General features: G+C 56.1%; 1 protein-coding gene across 2 annotated transcripts in view; it reads right to left on the reverse strand.

Moving 5' to 3' along the window:
• ATP11C (ATPase phospholipid transporting 11C) overlaps nucleotides 1-13,731 on the reverse strand; it is a 54,758-nt gene extending 41,027 nt beyond the window's left edge. Inside the window, exon 1 of one of the 2 annotated variants that reach the window (XM_038164733.1) lies at nucleotides 13,591-13,731. In XM_038164733.1, the coding sequence (XP_038020661.1) occupies nucleotides 13,591-13,617 (27 nt within the window). In that variant the 5' untranslated portion in view covers nucleotides 13,618-13,731. Of the gene's footprint in view, nucleotides 1-2,404; nucleotides 2,563-13,590 lie in introns of those variants that run through there. The other variant, XM_038164734.1, reaches the window with a different exon arrangement.
• Between the last annotated feature and the right edge of the window lie 3,717 nt (nucleotides 13,732-17,448).

Genomic DNA, 17,448 nt, shown 5'->3' on the forward strand with positions numbered 1-17,448 from the left:
AGGCTTTTGGGAAAATTATAAAATATGCAGATTAGCAGGGAGAGGATTTAGACGACTTTCTCTGACTGCCTTTCATGAAAAATTTTAATTCTGATGGCAAAAAAAAAAAAAAAGAAAATATTACTTGGACGCAGTTCAAGCAGCTGCCTTGCTGCCTGGTGGGGCTCTGCACAGCCCACAGCTCACAGGGCTGGAGCAAGCTGGGCAGCCAAGAGCCAGAGTTTCTCCTGCTGCTTAGAGCCAAGCCTGCCAGAAGGATCATTCAAGAAAATAAACAACTGCATTCCCTTCCTAGGCACTGTCTCACCTCCCTGGGCCAGAGGTGTTTGAGCGAGAGAAGCAGAGACCAGCAGTGCCAGCCTGGGCACCGTGCGGGGACAGTGCCAGGGAAGCCACGCTGCACTGTCCCACCCAGCCTGGAGGATGTGGGGATGCAGCAGGTGAGCACAGAGCCACCTGCTGTACCCACCTGCTGTACCGTGTCCCTGCCACCCAGGAGAGCCCCCAGCAGCTGCAGACATCACAGCAGCACCAGGGGGACACTGCGGGCACCAGGAACTGCGAGGAGGGAGGGAAGGAGGCATTCCTGAGCAGAGCCACCATCCTGTCTGCAGCCCCAAAGGTGTAGGTGTCTCCTGCAACACTTCCAGCTTCAGTTCAGAGCTCCTGTTCCACTGCCCTGGTGCCCAACCAAGCCCACCAGCGAGCCAACCCCTCAGCAGGGCACCCAACCAGACTGCTCCTGAAGGAGCTCAGCTGGCAGGCAGCCAGAGAGCCAGCCACCAACCACAGCAGGTGAAGGTGAGGCAGGCGAGGCTGCTGTGCCAGGAGCATCCCCCAGCTGGCAGCTGGCTGCCCTGCTGGCTTTGCCCGGGGCAGGTCCAGGTGCCCGGCTGCACCAGCATGGCACACGGGGCTGCAGCAGCACCCTGCTCTGCCAGGGAGACTCTCACACAGGAATGTGTGCTGGAAAATGCTTGGGTGCAACCCAGCCTCCCCACACTTGCACCTTCTATAAAGCCCACGTTCTGCCAGAAGCAGCATTCTGAAATCCAGGCACTAGGGGGGATAATGGCTACTTTCTCACTTTGCCCAAACTCAGACAGCCCAGCTGTGTGCCCATGGAAGGTCACCTGAGCCTTGGCATTCCACTATAAATCTTTCTTTGAGGACACAAGAACAGGTATGGTTTGAAGAGATCGGGCCAGGAGTAAAAACACCCAAGGATGCACTTAATAACCCAACAAATTGATGACTTGGAGCTGTTGCAGCATTACATACAGATGGCACAATTACACTTGCAGCCCACAGCAGTCCCCAGATTGTCTGCTTGAGTTTGGGCAACTCTCCCTTGGGGTCCTTTCCCCTTCCCCATCTGTGCCCCCTCCACAGGAGCATCCCTCCCCAGCACAGCCTCCTGCCTGCCCGGGGAGAGGCCCCTGCTCAGCACCCTCCCCAGATTCTGGGAGTCCATCACAGCACCCAGGTGGCACTGGATAAAAGCTGCAAAGCTGGGTAAAAATTAGCAAGCCTGGGTAAAAAATTAATGGAGTTAGACTGAGTGCAACAGGAGAGGTGAACCTGTGCCCTGCAGCCACTGCTGACAGGAGCCACTTCAAGAGGACTATTTCTAGGGCAGCTGCAAACAGAGTGTTTAATTATATCCCCCATATGGAAAGCAAGTGTCTGTGCTATCTTCTGGCCCTGTTTCCAGAAAAAAACCCAGCAGCAGAAGTAAAACTAAAAAACCACCAGCATTTGATTTACTACAGCTCCAGAAAGCACCAAAACCAGAACTAACTAATAAAAAAACTTCTCCTTTCATGTTTGCTGAAGATAACTTTAGGCCACAACGTAAACACAAATAACTCATAGAAAACAGATCTAATAAAAACCACAGGCATTTAAAAAAATCATCTGCTAAACCCACAGATTATACAGTACAAGTACAAAGCTCTAACATTTGAATGAAATCACAGCTTATATTAAATATATGCAAAAGAAAGATTAAATCACATTACTAGGCTTCAATCTCATGAATAGTTTAAAGTCTAATTGCTCCTGTATTGTTCAATTTGTCATAAAAGTTGTAGAGAAGGCGACCTGATTTACAAAAAAAGCTTGCAAAAATAACAGCACCTCCCAAAACAGCCTGTTCTAGCTCCTGTTTCATTTAGCCTCAGAAGAACAAAGGAAAACACAGCCACAATTTTAAAAAGCCTCCATAAATTTACTGTAACCTCCCCGAAACATCAATCAGCCTCACTGCCCAGCCGCTATGCTTTTAATGGAGATTTCTTCCTGCCAATTTCCCTCTGACTCTTTGTCCTCAGTGATTTCTGTGAGGACACAAGTGATGCTTCGGGAACACCCTCAATAATTCAGCAGCTCAGCCTGTGCTTACCCACACCGAGCACATCTTGAGGCAGACGTCCTGATTTAGAGAGAGAGCTCCATGGATCAGGACCAAGCCCAGCAGGGCCCCCGTGCCTGCACGAGAGGGTCAATAACACACACAGACCTTGGGAAAACAGCCACCCACCAGGGCATCTGCAATCCTCATAGGGCAAGGGCTGCAGGCACACACTGCCCGACCTCATTTCCCACTGGATGGGACTCTGCTGTCACTCCCAAGCAGCGTGGGAAGGCTGGTACCCTGGGGAAACAGCAGGTTGAAATTTAAACCAGGATCATCCCTTCTCCGGTGCCGAGGCTGAAGCTCCCACTGACATTCCAGCCAGGGACAGAACACGACCACCAAGGAGTGACCAGTGGGTGAAGCCAGCTGCAGCCAAGGTGGGGGGCAGCAGGGGCAACCACGAGAGCCCCCAGACCCAAAGAAAAGGCCAGAGCAGAAGAGGAGCCTGGGGAAAAGGGCCAGTACCCGGGGGTTTTCACAGCAGCCACACGTGATGGGGCTGAGCACGCAGCCCTGGTCCCTGGGGATGACACAGCAGCGCGTGCTGAGCTCCAGCACAGCTCCACAACCACAGCACAGCACCCTACAGCCAGCAGGACTGCAGCCAGAGCCCACCCCATGTCCCCTCTGCCCCCAAGAGCTGCCGCCTCGCCCTGTGGCCTGAGAGGGAGATCACCTTCAGCAAGGACAGCAGAGCCCAACCAGGCTGCGATTCCTGGAAAAGCTGACTTAGCCAACAAAGCCACTGATAAAAACCAACAGAGACACGGCTGGGTGGAGAGAACGGGGGAAAAGGCGACTTGAAACACTTCATAAGGGTGGAGAGAGGAAATACAGAAGTTTTTTTCCTACATAATAAATTTAAAGGAGAGCCCAGCCCTATCCTGGACTTGAGGAGTGACGCGGACAGGGGTGACAGCTGAAAAGAGCTTTTTTGGCACGGATTTTGTTTTTCCTTGTGGAGGCAGTGCCTCAAACCAGGCAGTACTGCATCTTCCCAGCAAGCATGCCACAATGGCTGCAAGCACAGCCTCTGCTCGGCAGCACTTTGCACAAAGCCAGCTCCCACGAGTGAAGCAGCAAGCCAAACGCAGAGGGATCAGCTGGGGCAGTGTTACTGCAGGGCTGCTGCTGGGTGTAAAATCTGCTGCTCCTGCTCAAACACAACCACCGACCCTCGGAAGTTTTCAGCATCCCAATTCTTCTTCTCCCTGCCCTGCTGGCAGCCAGGGTTATGAAACCATTGCTCATCTTGAAATACAGGCAGCAGGTCTTTATTTTTGGCAGTCCAAAAGAAAAGTCCGACCAGCATGCCGCCAGCATATAAAACTCAGGCTCATAGGAACACTTCAGGCTCCAGAACAGAAAAAGGACTTTGAATAAGAGCCAAATGTTTTGCAGAGGTCACAAAGCAAATACAACGAGGTCTTCCTGTCTTCAAAACTCTTCCGCCCTCCTCTCCCCGGCTCAAGCTGTGCACATATGTCTGTTCATCAGCAGCTATTTTAGCAGGGCAGCAAGCTCTCCAGAGCAGTGATTTGGCCTGGCAAAAATTGAAATAAGAGCAAAATGGAAAAAAACTCCCAGTTTGCAACTGTCAGTGCTTGCACCACCCAGCAGGGCTATAATTTGTTGGTTTTCCCGTTGTTTTCTGGTCCTCTGAAAGCCTGAGCTCTTCAGTTATGGAAACAAAAAACCCCTAAATACTATGTTATGTATCCCAGCTCGGCCAGACGTTACTCTAACCTCTGCCACCCACAAACATTTTGCCCCTTTTTAAGTTTTCCCAGCATTTCAGAGCCAGGCTGCCAGCTGACTGGCGAGAAGCCCATTTCCCAGAGCAGTTTCTTGCCTTTCCCCTGGGAAGCAAGCCTGCCTGGCTGAGCACACTGCAGGGCAGAGGCTGCAGGCTGCCCTGCCAGGATGTACCTCGGCCCAGAAACCAGGGCTGGCACCCAGGGCTGCCCAGAGCCATCCCCCAGGGAAGCTGTCCCGACTCCCAAACAGCCCCCAGCAGGGAGGGGAGGGCAGGTGCACCCTGCAGGGACTCCCCAAGTCCTGCCCCAGCATCCCGGGGTGCCTCAACCCCCACAGTGGTACCCGAGGTCCCAGCACCTCCACGCTCCTCACTCACATGGGTTCAGATCAAGCTTTTCAACCCCCAAACCATGAAAACCATGGCTTTCTGCCCCTTGCTGTACTACAGACACGTTTCCACAGAAGCAGCAGGAGATAAAGGGGAAAAGAGGCAGAAATCACCTACTTCACCCCTTGCTCCACAGCCAAAATCAGCTCCACGTGACCCAGACCACACTGGGAATATTTTCATCTCTGGGCACCACAGTGACCAACAGATTCACCCTCGGGGCTTGCAGGCACAGCCACAGCAGGACACTGGGTCAGTGAAATCCGCCCAGCCAGGACAGAAATCCTCACCATGCGGCCTAGAACTGTTTATCTACAGGAAATCCTTTGGCTCCTGTTCCGGCCGGGCTGGGGAAGGCAGAGGGGCAGAGCAGAGCTGCACACACAGCAGGGCAGAGCTGCACACACAGCAGGGCTGCAGGCACAGCAGAGCACAGCAGAGCAGAACAGAGCTGCACACACAGCAGGGCAGAGCTGGGCACTGCACAGGAGCCAGCAGAGCTGCACACACAGCAGGGCAGAGCTGGACACACAGCAGAGCTGCAGGCACAGGCTGGGGAAGGAAGGCAGCAGGGCAGAGCTGGGCACTGCCCAGCACAGCAGAGCTGCACACACAGCAGAGCTGCAGGCACAGCAGGGCACAGCAGAGCAGAACAGAGCTGCACACACAGCAGGGCAGAGCTGGGCACTGCACAGGAGCCCGCAGAGCTGCACACACAGCAGGGCACAGCTGCACACACAGCAGTGCAGAACTGGGCACAGCACAGCAGAGCTGGCACTGCACACACAGCAGAGCTGCAGGCACACGGAGCTGAGGTTCCACTGGCCCTCAGCCCTGCAGCCTGGGGGTTCCCCCTGGGGCACCCCAGCACCAGCAGAGCCCATACACGCTGGAGAGCATCCCTGGGCATGGCTCAGCCCTCTCCAGCCCATCAGTCTCTTCTCTTCCCCGGCCAGGCACCAAGACAAGGGCGTTCCTGCTCTCCCAGGCACCAGCACCAGCTCCCTCAACAAGGCTTCCTCCCTCTGCCTGACTGCTTCCCAGCCTGCACTCGCTGCTGTGGTATTGGCAAGTGGAAAGTCCCACTTCCATCCAGCCAACCGCCCCGGGAGACAGCACCCATGGAAATTCTGTGCTCCACAATATCAATTTGGCTGATACAGGACAACAGCCCTCGGGGCACTGCAGCTCGTTTTACTGCACTCCCTCCCTGAGCAAACAACACAAGAAAAGGTGAGCTGTAAGGAAGGAGGAAAAAACAAAAACAATAAAAGCCTTCCACAACTCAGACTGAACAAAACCGGCATGCAAAACGCCACCCAGAGCAAACAGGAAAAAAAAAATCATTAATCCTGCATTTCAAGGCTGGCTTTGCAGCCCCCTGAGTGCAGTCTGAGTCCCTACAGATAGCAGCTGCTTGGCTTTGCATGAATGCTGGGGAGGAATTACACAGAAATCATAATAAAAGATGGAAGGGCTGCTCACAAAAGTGGATTTTTCCTCCTGCATTTAATTTCCCGGCAGTGAGATTTATTTTTTTATTTTTTTCCCCTCTTAAGCCAATTGAGACTCCAGCAGCAGAGCACGGCGTCGCTGCAGTCAAGCAGTATTTAATTTGTATTACTGCTGAAGAGATCTTGGATGGCAGCACCAAAGAAGCGCTTCAAATCATCTGGCCTTGCCTGTTGCACATCTTACTCAGCTTTTCTAGGTCCTTTACAGCACAAGAGACAGAGGATCCCTCTGGCCTGCAAAGCAGTGCATTCGCCACAACACTGCACACAAACAACATGGACCAAGTGAGCAATGCCTCTGCTCCCCACTTCACAGCATCTTGTTAGGGGATACAGCACTAAGACACGCCAGATGAAGAGATTCTGTGAAAACACACAGCAAAAAATGACCAAGCCCTCCATAAGCAAGGCTGGAGTCCTTTCACCTACAGATCCTGAAGATCAGCTGGAAACAAGAGCAAAAAGCCTGCAGCAAAGCATTACTCAGCAAAGGCCACAGTGGAGTTTAACAGGAATCTTGTTCAAGACAGGAAAGAGTAAAACAGCCAGCTAGAACAGCCTTGCAGGAGGAAAACAAAAAGCTCGCCACAAACAACGGGATGGTGCACTAAGCTCTCATTAAGGAGGGCAGGACACACGTCTCTGAAGCTCTATCAATTAGGCTGCACGGCCAGAGGAGATGTGCTTTCAGACTAAATGGGCTTCAGCTGGAACTCCATCCCCAACAACAGCACTGAGGTTTAGGGAAAAACCACTGGAGTCAGCAGGAGGCAACAGGCTCCCAGAGGAGCAGGCAGAAGGGGGTGCACAGGGGGCTCACATTTTACAGAGTTTGGTTCTGATCAGCACCCGTGGCACTGAGCACCCCTGTGAGAGCAGGAAAACGATGGAGGGGAAGGGGAGCAAAACCTAGGACAGCTTTCCTGCCAGCAGGGAGCCTCAGCTCCTCTCCCCACTGTCCCAAGTGGGGCTCAGGACCCAAATGCATGTTGGACCATCAGGGTGGTGCCCTGTGCCAATCACTGCCCAGCAGCCCCCTGGGCTTTGGCCCAGCCTGAGAAAGAGCCCATAAGCAAAAATAAATATATATATATTTAATGCATCCCTGTATATTGCTTAAATGCATATTTAATGTGCATATATTGCACGCATGCATATTTAATGCACATGTATCTACTGAAGTCATGCAGCCTCTGGGCAGAACTGGCTTTTCCTGACCCAGCAGCCTGCTGCTGACAGGGTGAGTGAGGGCAGCAAAGAGGAGACCTTTTAAAAGAGGGAAGTTTCAGTTTCCCCAGGCTACGAGTTGGTAAATGAAGCTTTAAAGCACTTTGCCACTCACTGCCATCCCCTGCAGCACACGGGCAGCAGCAGCCTGGCCCTCCTCCCTCAGCAGGGCTAAGGCACTCCGTGGAACAGCTCCGTGCTCAAGTCTTGGAGTCAAGCTTATTGCAAAACAGCAAAACACTGACTGCCCGAGCCAAACGTCAGCCAGTTCAGGCAAACCCAGGGAACAAGGCACTGGGGGCACGTTGGATGGCTGCAGGCAGCTCAGCAAAGTGCTGGTTACACCAGAGCAGCAGGGGCTGCCCCTGGTCCTGGAGCCAGCCTGTGGAACGGGCGCAGGGAGCCAAACTACACAAGATTACTGCACAAACATTTCAATAATAACTCCAGAAACGGCTTACCATCATCAACGAGAGCAGCAGTGAACCTGTTACCTATCTGCTACGAGCAGACTCGAGACTGGCACGGCGTCCCCAAGGGCAGGACAGGCTCTGGGCAGAGCCCGTGTCCCTGTGCCCTTCCTGCTGTGCCCAGGGCTGTGAGCTCCCAGGGGCAGCAGGGATCACTCAGCAGCCACAGCCTGGCTCCTGGGGCCAGCCCTGCCTGCACGGCCCCCACAAGTCACAGAAAGCTGCAAACCTGCAGGCAAACAAGGGAAAACACTAAAAAAACCTACCACTGAACCTCAATATTGCTTGCTAATTGAAGAAGGAAAATAAATCTTGAATACTTGCAAGAGTGAGGGAGCTGCAGACGTGTGCCAGGCTCTCGTGGCTCGCACAGCATCACCGGGGGGCTCCAAGCCCAGGCCTGGACACAGGTGTGCTGGCTGGGAGGGCACAGGCAGGTGAAGCCCAGAACACCCAAAACCAGCCTGTCCTTCCCTGACCTCAGAAAGCACAGAAATAGCTCCAATATGAGCACTGAGAAGCAGGCTTCAGTCTAGATGCAGAGGTCAGGCATTTTCCAAGATAACCTCGGGATAGGCTGTCCTGGCACAGGGCACGAGCTGCTGCCCTGTCCCCGAGCAGGGGACACATTTGGGCAGAGAGCCACCCGTGACTGCCCAGGCCACGCAGGAAAACCTCCCCAGTGCCCTCCAGCCTCAGCACCCGCTCCCACACACAGCCAACACAGGAAACTCCCCAGGAAAATCCCCCGAGCAAACGCTTCCAGGGAAAGGCAGCTGGGGTAGCAGCACACTGGGTCACCCTGTGTCCAAGCTGCTTGGAGAACACCCCCTGCCCAGCATCCTGCTGGAGACCCCCTTGCCCCTGCAGTGCCAGCTCCTCTGCAGGCACAGCTCAGTCAGAGATGTTCCCCACCTGGCCAGCCCAGCAGCTCCTGGCCAAGGCATTGGTTTAACTCTCCCAGGGAGCACAGTCCCACAGGGCAAGGAATCGGAATCACACATCCGGGACAAGAGACGCAAGCATGGTGCCATGGGAGGAAGATGCTCCTAGGGACCAAACCTGCACTGCTAAAAACACGATCACTGGCAGATAACTAATCTGGGGGTGAAGGTTCTGTCTGGCTTACAGCCACTGTGAATGCTCTCCATCAGCTTTGCTTTCAACTAACACTTAAACATAAATCTCTCCACTGGAGACAGCTACAGCCAGAACACAGCAGTTTCAATCAGAAAGGAAATGCATAAACCAAAGGCAGCAGGATGAAATTAAAGGCAAGGCTGAAAAGCTTGTTATTAATGAATGTCCTGTTTGCTTTTACAAATTCTGTTATTAAAAGCAAATTGCCATGTCTTCAGCTGCAGCTCCAGTCAGCTCAGCTCCCAACCTCTCCTGCACAGCCCAGACAATCACCATCACTCTCAGCAAAATACCAGCTGGGGACAGAAGTGGCATGGAGGGAAGAGGAAAATACAGCCAAGACTCGTTATTCTCCACAGAGAAGTTTCAGCATGCCACAGGTTTAATTAGAAGCATCATTAATGTTTGACCGGTGCTTTCCAGCCCTCCCCAGAGCGACTGCCAACTTCCCAAACTTCAACTGAACACATGCAGCTGTTTATCCCAGCCAAGCTTTCTGTTTGATTTTTATTCCTTTTTAGCCAAATGGCTGAGCTATTTCTGGGACTAAGGCTACAGTTAGGAGACATCAAAGAGGAAATGGTGACAGGAATTTCATAAACCCCTGTGTCCCCCAGAACTTGAGAAACCCCTGTGTCCCCATTTTCCAGGGAAGGAGCAGCAATAAGGGATTGCAGCCCTAAGCTTTTTGCAGTCCCAGCTTCCCTATTTGAGCCTCCCTTGACTTCTCTCTGTGGCCGCTGCAGGGGAACTGCCTGAGCACGTGGAATGCTGCTAGCACGCTGCACACATCCCACTAAACAAACTTCCAGCAACTCTCATGAAAATTTCAAGTGGCTTCATTGAAATCCAAACTCCTCTGAAGTGTGGGATTTCTCCAAGCAGAACTGCCACCTGGTGTCACAGAGACAGCCCAGCCCTAACCTTTGCTGCCTGCAGGTTCTGGTCTCACCAGGGAAAGCAAAACACTCCTGCAGAAGCTGGCATCAGGCACCTGACACGCAGCCTCACTCCCCAGGTGTTAGCATGCTGGACTGGGAGGAAAAGACAACTCCTACAGCTTCCAACTCCTAACTGTTACCATCTTTATTATCAGAATAGGAGCTGCAATCACACACTAATGTTTGGTTCACACTCTATGGGAAAAAAAAAACAAGTGTGAAAGAAAATCCCAATGTGCTCTGCGTGCAAAAATACATTTTATTACACACTTGCTGCAGATCCTAAAGATGGGAGTGTACATCAGCATCCTCCACACAGCCTTGGACACCTTCCACACCCCCAGCAGTCCTGAGCTGGGCAGGGACAGCCCCACACTGCCCAGTGCACCCCAGGGGCGCTCCCCATCCTCTGCCCCTGCTCACGGATCCCCAGCGCCAGTGGGGAATTTACTCCCCACCTAAAGAGTGACTTTGGGCCACTTGCCTTGTTCAGCCATCCGAACAGGGCTCAGTGGGGAACCTTCCTGCAGAGCCCCAGGAAGGACCTGCCCCACAGAGCCCCAGGACCAAGCTGGGGGTACCCCACTGCTGGCCCAGGAGAGAGGGATGCAGGGCCCTGGAGAGAGGAGAGAGGGATGCAGGGCTCAGTAGAGAGGGATGCAGAGCCCAGGAGAGAGGAGAGAGGGATGCAGAGCCCTGGAGGAGCAGTGAGAGCCCATCACTGCAGCCTGTGACAGGGCACAGAGCCACACGGGGCCAGCCCAGGACAGCCCTGCACACCCAGCTAAGAGGCACCTTCTTCCCCGACACCAGGCACACAGTGCTGAGAAGCAGCAGCTCACAACGAGCCCAGCACTTGCCAAACACATGGGATTTACCAGCACACGGGCTGCAAAGAGGATCAGGCCCCCAGGTATTTAATTAAACTGGAATAACACAACTAAGGTCCTATTGTTACACTCCAACAGAAGAATTTTGCTCCTAATTACAGACTGTTTGTTGTTTTCTTACTTATCCCAGGTATTGAACACAAACAGTACCAGAGCAAGGAGCTGCACTGACTGCAGAGGCAGGAGACCCTGCAGAGAGCACCAGCCCAGGGGCTCAGCCAGCAGCAGGCACCCCGAGAGTGGGGAGAGCACCCCAGGGTGCTTCACCCATCACCCCAGCCTTCCTGCACCGTGAGCAGGGTCTCAGCTCCCAGGGCTCGCTTCCAGACTGGCCTTAAACAGCAAATTGGGAGGAAAAGTGAAAGCAACGAGGGCATCAGTAAGCTCTCTTTCTGCATTCCTCACTTATCTCTCCCCCAGCCCTGGCAGAGCTGTGCTGCAGAGCTGTGGCCCCGGGGTACAGCAGCAGAACACCAGAGCAGTAGGTGAGAAAAGCACAGTGTCTGTGCTGCAGACACAGGGAGCCAGCGGGAATTGGACAGGGCTCACCCCAGCCCCGGGAAGAGCCCAGCCCAGCAGAGTGACCCCAAAGCTCCCCTGGACACCCACACACTTCCCCACTCCACTCCCGCACCCTCCCACAACAGCCGTACAAGCAGCAGGAGACTAAAAATAAGACTCCGGTGCTAGAATCTGTTTCCAAAAAAGAATTAAAGTTATATTTCAAGTTGACAGTATCTCCTAAAAGTGGATTAACCATGGCAATTCAATCCCACCTCCCCGCAGTGATCCCAGCCCCACTCTCCCTTTGACAGGGATTATTTTGGTGGTGCAAATCAAAGCTCAGAATCCAATTTGTTTCTGCAGAGCATCAGTCTGTACCCCCAGGGAGCTGTGCAGACCCACATGCACCACTCTACCCTTCCTGCTCTCCTTACCATCCCATTTCATACCCTGTCCAGGAGAAGAGTTTATAGGAGGGAAAAACAGAGCCACAAACAGCCATGCTGATAGGGCAAGTCACCTCCATTGTGCCTAAGCTGTGAGCTACAACTGAAAACAGGATTTTTAATATCGGTTGGTATTTATGAGCCTCAGACAGAGACCACACAGTGGAGAGGTTCCAGTGGTTGTCCGAGTAGCCCTATGGGATCTTAAGTGTCAGAAAAACCTGCAGCCCTTAATAACTGCAGCGAATTTCTGCAACGCCACGGCCACAGGATGAGCATCCCCTGAAGCCCAGCAGGGCCCAGCCAGGGCTGAGGGCCAGACAGCATCTCGGGACAGCTCCACAGAGACGGCCACAGCATCCCCTCTCCTGCCGTGGAGCAGGAGCGAGAGGACCGACCCAAGCCTGAGGTGGCACCCTGCGGGGCTGGGGACAGGGCAGAGGTGCAGCAGCAGGGCAGAGGTGCTCTGTCAGCCAGCGCTGATATGGGGGGACCCACACCACGTGCAGCAGCCTGATAAACTGCTCGCTGCTGCTGAAATGCTGCTCGCAAAGCCAGGAGGGGAAACAGCGTCTGAGCCTGGTGCCAGCGCTGCAGCTGACCTGGCACTCCGTGCTGGGCCCTGAGCAGAGCTGCTCCTCCAGAACGCCACCTCTGCCCTCTCCAACAGCTGCTGCCACAGCTCGGCCCTGACAGAGCCTTTGGAGATAGCTGGGCCGTGCTGGGGTGGTTTCCCTCCGCCTCAGAGGACATCACACCCCAGCAGCACCGAACATCCCCTCCTCAAGTGCGGGGACTCAGAGAGGTGACACGGAGACCGTGCGGGACCCCGGGCAGGGCAGGGGCTGCTCCCCAGCAGGAGGAGGGTGCTGGAGCCAGGAGCCAGGCAGGCACCTCCAGTCCCCGCTCACAGCAGGCTGCCACCTAAAAAAGCTTTGCACTGAAGCGGAGGAGATGCCTCAAACCACAAACGCCTCTCGACACGAGGGGGACAAAAACTCCCGCTGGGGTGGGTGGGGTAGGAAGCCCTCAGGGCAGAGCTGAACTCAAAAGGCACCAAGGCCAGAAAGCCAGGGCACCGAGTTTCCGTCTGATCCATCCGCCCCCGGGCTGCAAAGCCGTGGCTGTGGTTGGTGCGTTCTCCACAGGGCTAACCCCGAGCCTGCCTCACCGACACCGCCTACACACCAACCCAGAAACCAGACCTGCCCTGCCCAGCCCCGCAGAGCGACCTCCAGGCTGGAAAAAGGCGATTTCAGAACCCCCCGTGCTCCGAGCCCGCAGACCCGGGCACAAGCACCTCGCTGCAAAGCGAAAGGCGGCAGGGGAGCGAGTCTGCCGGCGGGCAGAGCCCGGCACGGAGCGGGGGCAGCCGGGCAGCGGCCCCGAGCCTGGCAGGGCGCTGGGGCAGTGCCCGCGGCACCCACGCCGCCCCAACTCCGGCAACTTTGCTAAGTACGCACTGCGCAATCCGTGACTCTGCTGAATAAACAGCAGCGCCCGAAACCACGCCGAAACACCGCTTTTCGCGCATTTGCTGCGGAAAAGGAAAAAATGAGCGATTACGGAGCTCAGGCCAAGCAGTGAGGTCACGGTGAAAGCTCCGAGCAGCTTATGTGGCAGCGGGCAGGGATCGGGATGGAGCCCGCATCCCGCCCGGGCAGGGGAGCCACGCGGGCCGGGGCCGGGGCAGTCCCCTCCGACAGGTCTGGGGAGGAAAAAACAACCTTTGGGCTCCGGCAGCAAAGGCAACTTCTGGAGGGCTCGCGGGAGCCGCCGCGGCGGGGCCGGGCCCCGCGGGGAGGGGGATGCGGGAGCCCCGCGGGAGAGCAGCCCCGGCGCTCGGCACGAACCGCGCCAACTTCGCCCGCCCGCGCCCGGCCCCGCACTCACCAGGCGGCTGAGGCTGCGCCGGAGCATCGCGGCGGCCCCGGCCCCGCCGCGCTCACCGCCGCATCGCCCGGCCCGGCCCGGCTCGGCTCGGCTCCTAGAGGGGCTGCGGGCCGCGCCGCCGGCCCCGCTCCGCTCCGCGCTCCATGCCGCCGGCCCGGCCCGGCCCGGCCCCGCTTTGTCCCGCCGCGCTGGAGGCGGCGCCGCCCCGGAGCAGCCTGGGAGCGCAGCGCGGCCCGCCCGCCGCCGCCGGGGGGAGCCACTGAGCACGGGCGGGGACACGCGGGACCGGGACAGGGGGACAGGGACAGCGGGGACACGCGGGACCGGGACAGCGGGGACACGCGGGAGAGGGGACACGCGGGGACAGCCGGGCAGGACACGCGGGACAGGGGACAAGGACAGCGGGGACCGGGGACTCGCGGGGACACGCGGGCAGGACACATGGGACAGGGAATACACGGGGACAGGGGTCAGCCGGGCCCATCCAGACCCGCGGGGACAGGGGAGTGGCGACATGGGGACAGCCGAGCCCAGCCGAAGCTGCGGGGACAGAGGACTCACGGGGACATGGGGACAGCCGGGCAGGACACGCGGGACAGGGAATACACGGGGACAGGGGACAGCCGGGCCCATCCAGACCCGCGGGGACAGGGGACAGCCGAGCCCGGCCGAACCCGCGGGGACAGGCTCGCCCCACTGCCATCCCCTCCGCCGCCTCCGCACGTGCGGTGTCCCCTGTACCGTGCCCGTGGCGTGGAACGGGTCACAGCGGTGTAACAGACCCTGCAGACCATCGCCGGCCAACCCCTGTCCTGGCAGGGACACCTGCGAGCCCCAGCCCACCTGGCCTTGAGCATCCACACCTCTTCTGGACAACCTGCACCAGAACACTCTTGGGAGAAGAATTTCTTCCTAATATTTAATCAAAACCTGCCCCCTTTCAATTTAAAGAGGGCTACCCCTTGTGTGGCCTGCCCTAAGCATCATTCCCCGTGGCCCTACAGCTACATGCCCCATTAGAAGTCCCTGTCCAGCAATCCTGCATCCACTTTAGGCACTGGGAGAACTCCAAAGCCTCCTCAGAGCCTTCTCTTCCACCATCTAACACCCCCAGCTCTCAGCCTGTCACCACAGCTGAGATGCTCCAGCCCTTAGAGCACCTTTGTGGCCTCCTCTGGACTTGCTCCAACGTGGCAGGGCAGGCAGGGAGGGCTCTCGGGAGCAGGGCTGGGACAGAGCCCCTCCATCCCTGCTGTGACACAGCCCAGGGCAGGGCTGGCTGTGCAGCCACGGTCACCACGCTCCAGCAGCCCACACAAACACGCCTTGGGGCGGCTTCCCCAGTCAGGACTGGCCACAGAAGCTGCTCAGAGTCTCTGGGTACTTTTCCCCAGCAGAACTCTTCCTGCCGTGTGTGGCTCAGCCTATTCCCAGGGCAGCTTTGCAGCCTCCTGGCCCAGAGCTGCCCAGCACTCCCCGGTGCCTCCAGCCTCCCTGCAGCACCCAGGCTGAGCACGCAGCACACCCCCTGCCCCAGGCTGGGACAGCACAAGGGGGGAAGCAGCTCACCTGAAATGCTTCCTCCAGGAGCCTTCTCCCCCATCGAGCAGGCACAGAGCATGAGAATATTCATGTCAACCACCACAACTGAAAAAGACGAGATGTGACCTAACAAAACCTACATGTTTTTGTTATTGTTTTCAACATCGTTACTGCCTAGCAATAAAACAGCCTTTTCTGGAGCAATAGCCTCTGCATCAGGCAGGGAGTTTTCCTGGGCTGTCCCCTGCTGACAGCTCCCAGCGCCTCCAGGAGTGGGCAGGTGCCTCGACCCCCGTGCCCAGGTGCCACTGCCGTTCCAGTAGCTTGCATTGCTCCCGTTTTAAAGTCAGCTTCTTCCTGGAAACTGAGCAAAGCTCACCCTGTGGCACCACAACCGCGCCTGGAGCGCAGCTGGCAGCTTCCAGAGGCCTGGAAAACACACAGGTTTTTCGCTTTGCATTTTTCAGGTGAAAATAGCATCATATTGATTTTACTAAGGCTAAACCCAGTCACATTTGCTCTGCGTAAGCACCGGCAGTCTGGCAGTTTCACACAGTGTGATACATCTGAGCCTGCCCCAGCACCAAAATAGAAGTCAGGTTTGGGCAGGCAGGAGCTGTGGGGGTTTTAAACCCCGCTTCTGCCAAGGCAGCAAGCAGATGGATCCTGGAGGCTGCACATCCCTGCAGAGGCACAGGCAGCACTCATCTGCACGCCAAGGGCAGCCCTCCCTGAGCAGCTGGGCTCTTACTCACCTTTCCACACAAAGGCCTCGCCACAACAGAGGAAACCAGAAAACAATGCCAGGCATTTCAAAATCATGAATGGCAATTGTTAAACATCTTTATATAATGCCTAACCAGTTTGGCTGTAGAGTTCCCTCCTCCACAAAGAGCACTAAAGTTAGACCAACGCTACCCTGCAGCTTTTGCCTCACTTTTTGGGTACTTCCCTGATGTTTTTCTAGCCTGGCTGTGCTGGGTAGAAGAGGGAGCTGTTGTTCTCAGACACTTTTCCTGTTGCAGAGCTCTGTGGTAGGTGCTGAACGGAGCAGCCATGCCCAGGATTTGGGGTTTGACCCCTGCATGCTTCCAAAGGCCAAGGCAATCTGGCTTACCTGGCCCACAGAAAAACAGCTCTATTATCCCCTCAATATATTGCTACAGGTGCAGCTGCTCCTCACCTTTCCCCTGAATTGATCAGGAGAGTTGGCCTCACCAGCAGAAGAATCCAAGCAGCTGCACTTGTCCTTCCAACGCCTGTGCCATACAAGTTGCAGCCCCTACCCAGTTCAGTTTGAAATGACAAGGTCTTAACTTTTTAAGTTTGCTGGGATTAGGAGCAAAATGCAAGACTTGGACTGTGATACAGAATTAAACATTAGATAATTAGCTTAATGCACTGCCAGCAGGAACAGAGACCCTTTTCCAGGAGCTCCTGGGTGAAATAAGTCCAAGCACAGCTGGGAAGAGCCACAGGTGAGTGCCCGGTCTCCCACACTCAGCCAGAGCAGAGCCGCAGCATCCTGCTGTGGACCAGACAGTTCAGATCCATACATCTCCTCCCTCAGCCCCGGAGAGCCAAGGGCAGCCTTTCACTGCAGGAACCCGGCAGCTGTCACCCTGCTGCGGGGCAGCCAAACCCCATCTCGGCAAAACCAGCCTGCAGAGAGGCAGCACGCAGCCCTGACTGGGCTTTCTCACGGCTGGGGCCGCCCGCACGGCTCCCCCGCCGATCCGGGGGCAGCTCTATCGGCGCCCAGGTCTTGGGATGGGAAATCTGCTGGGATGCGCCTCTGAAAGCGGGCGGGGCCGCGCCCAGGGATGGGACCACCGGGGCAGCTCCCGCTCCGAGGGAGAATTCCGCCCCGCGCAGCCCGGCTGGAGTCCATCGCCGCTTCAATTAGCGCAAAAAATGAGCCCGAAAATGCGCATCAGCCGGGCGCTCGGCAGACTGCGAGCAGGGCACGAGAAGGGAGAGCCCCCCAGCTGGGTAAATCCATTAATCCATTCCATCCTCCCACAGAAGCGTTGTCCTGTCCCTGCTTTGGCTGCTGTGCCCGTGGGGGTTTCGGGGTCCAGTCCCTGGCCGGGGTCCCCTCCGGCCTCGGGACACGCTCTAACCCTCCCAGCATTGTGGGGTTTTTGTTTGTTTTTTTTTCCCTTTAAATGTTGATTTTCGCAGTGTTCTTTGCTTCTTCTGCCATCGTGCGGCCAGCTGGGGACAAAGCGCTGTCTGTAAAACAAGCGCTCTGCTCTCCGCCTCTTCCAACATCGCACGGATTTTTACAACATCCGGCGTCGTGTGAAGCCAGTG

This window comes from Motacilla alba, chromosome 4A, assembly GCF_015832195.1.
Source record: "Motacilla alba alba isolate MOTALB_02 chromosome 4A, Motacilla_alba_V1.0_pri, whole genome shotgun sequence".
Classification (NCBI taxonomy): Eukaryota; Metazoa; Chordata; class Aves; order Passeriformes; family Motacillidae; genus Motacilla; species Motacilla alba.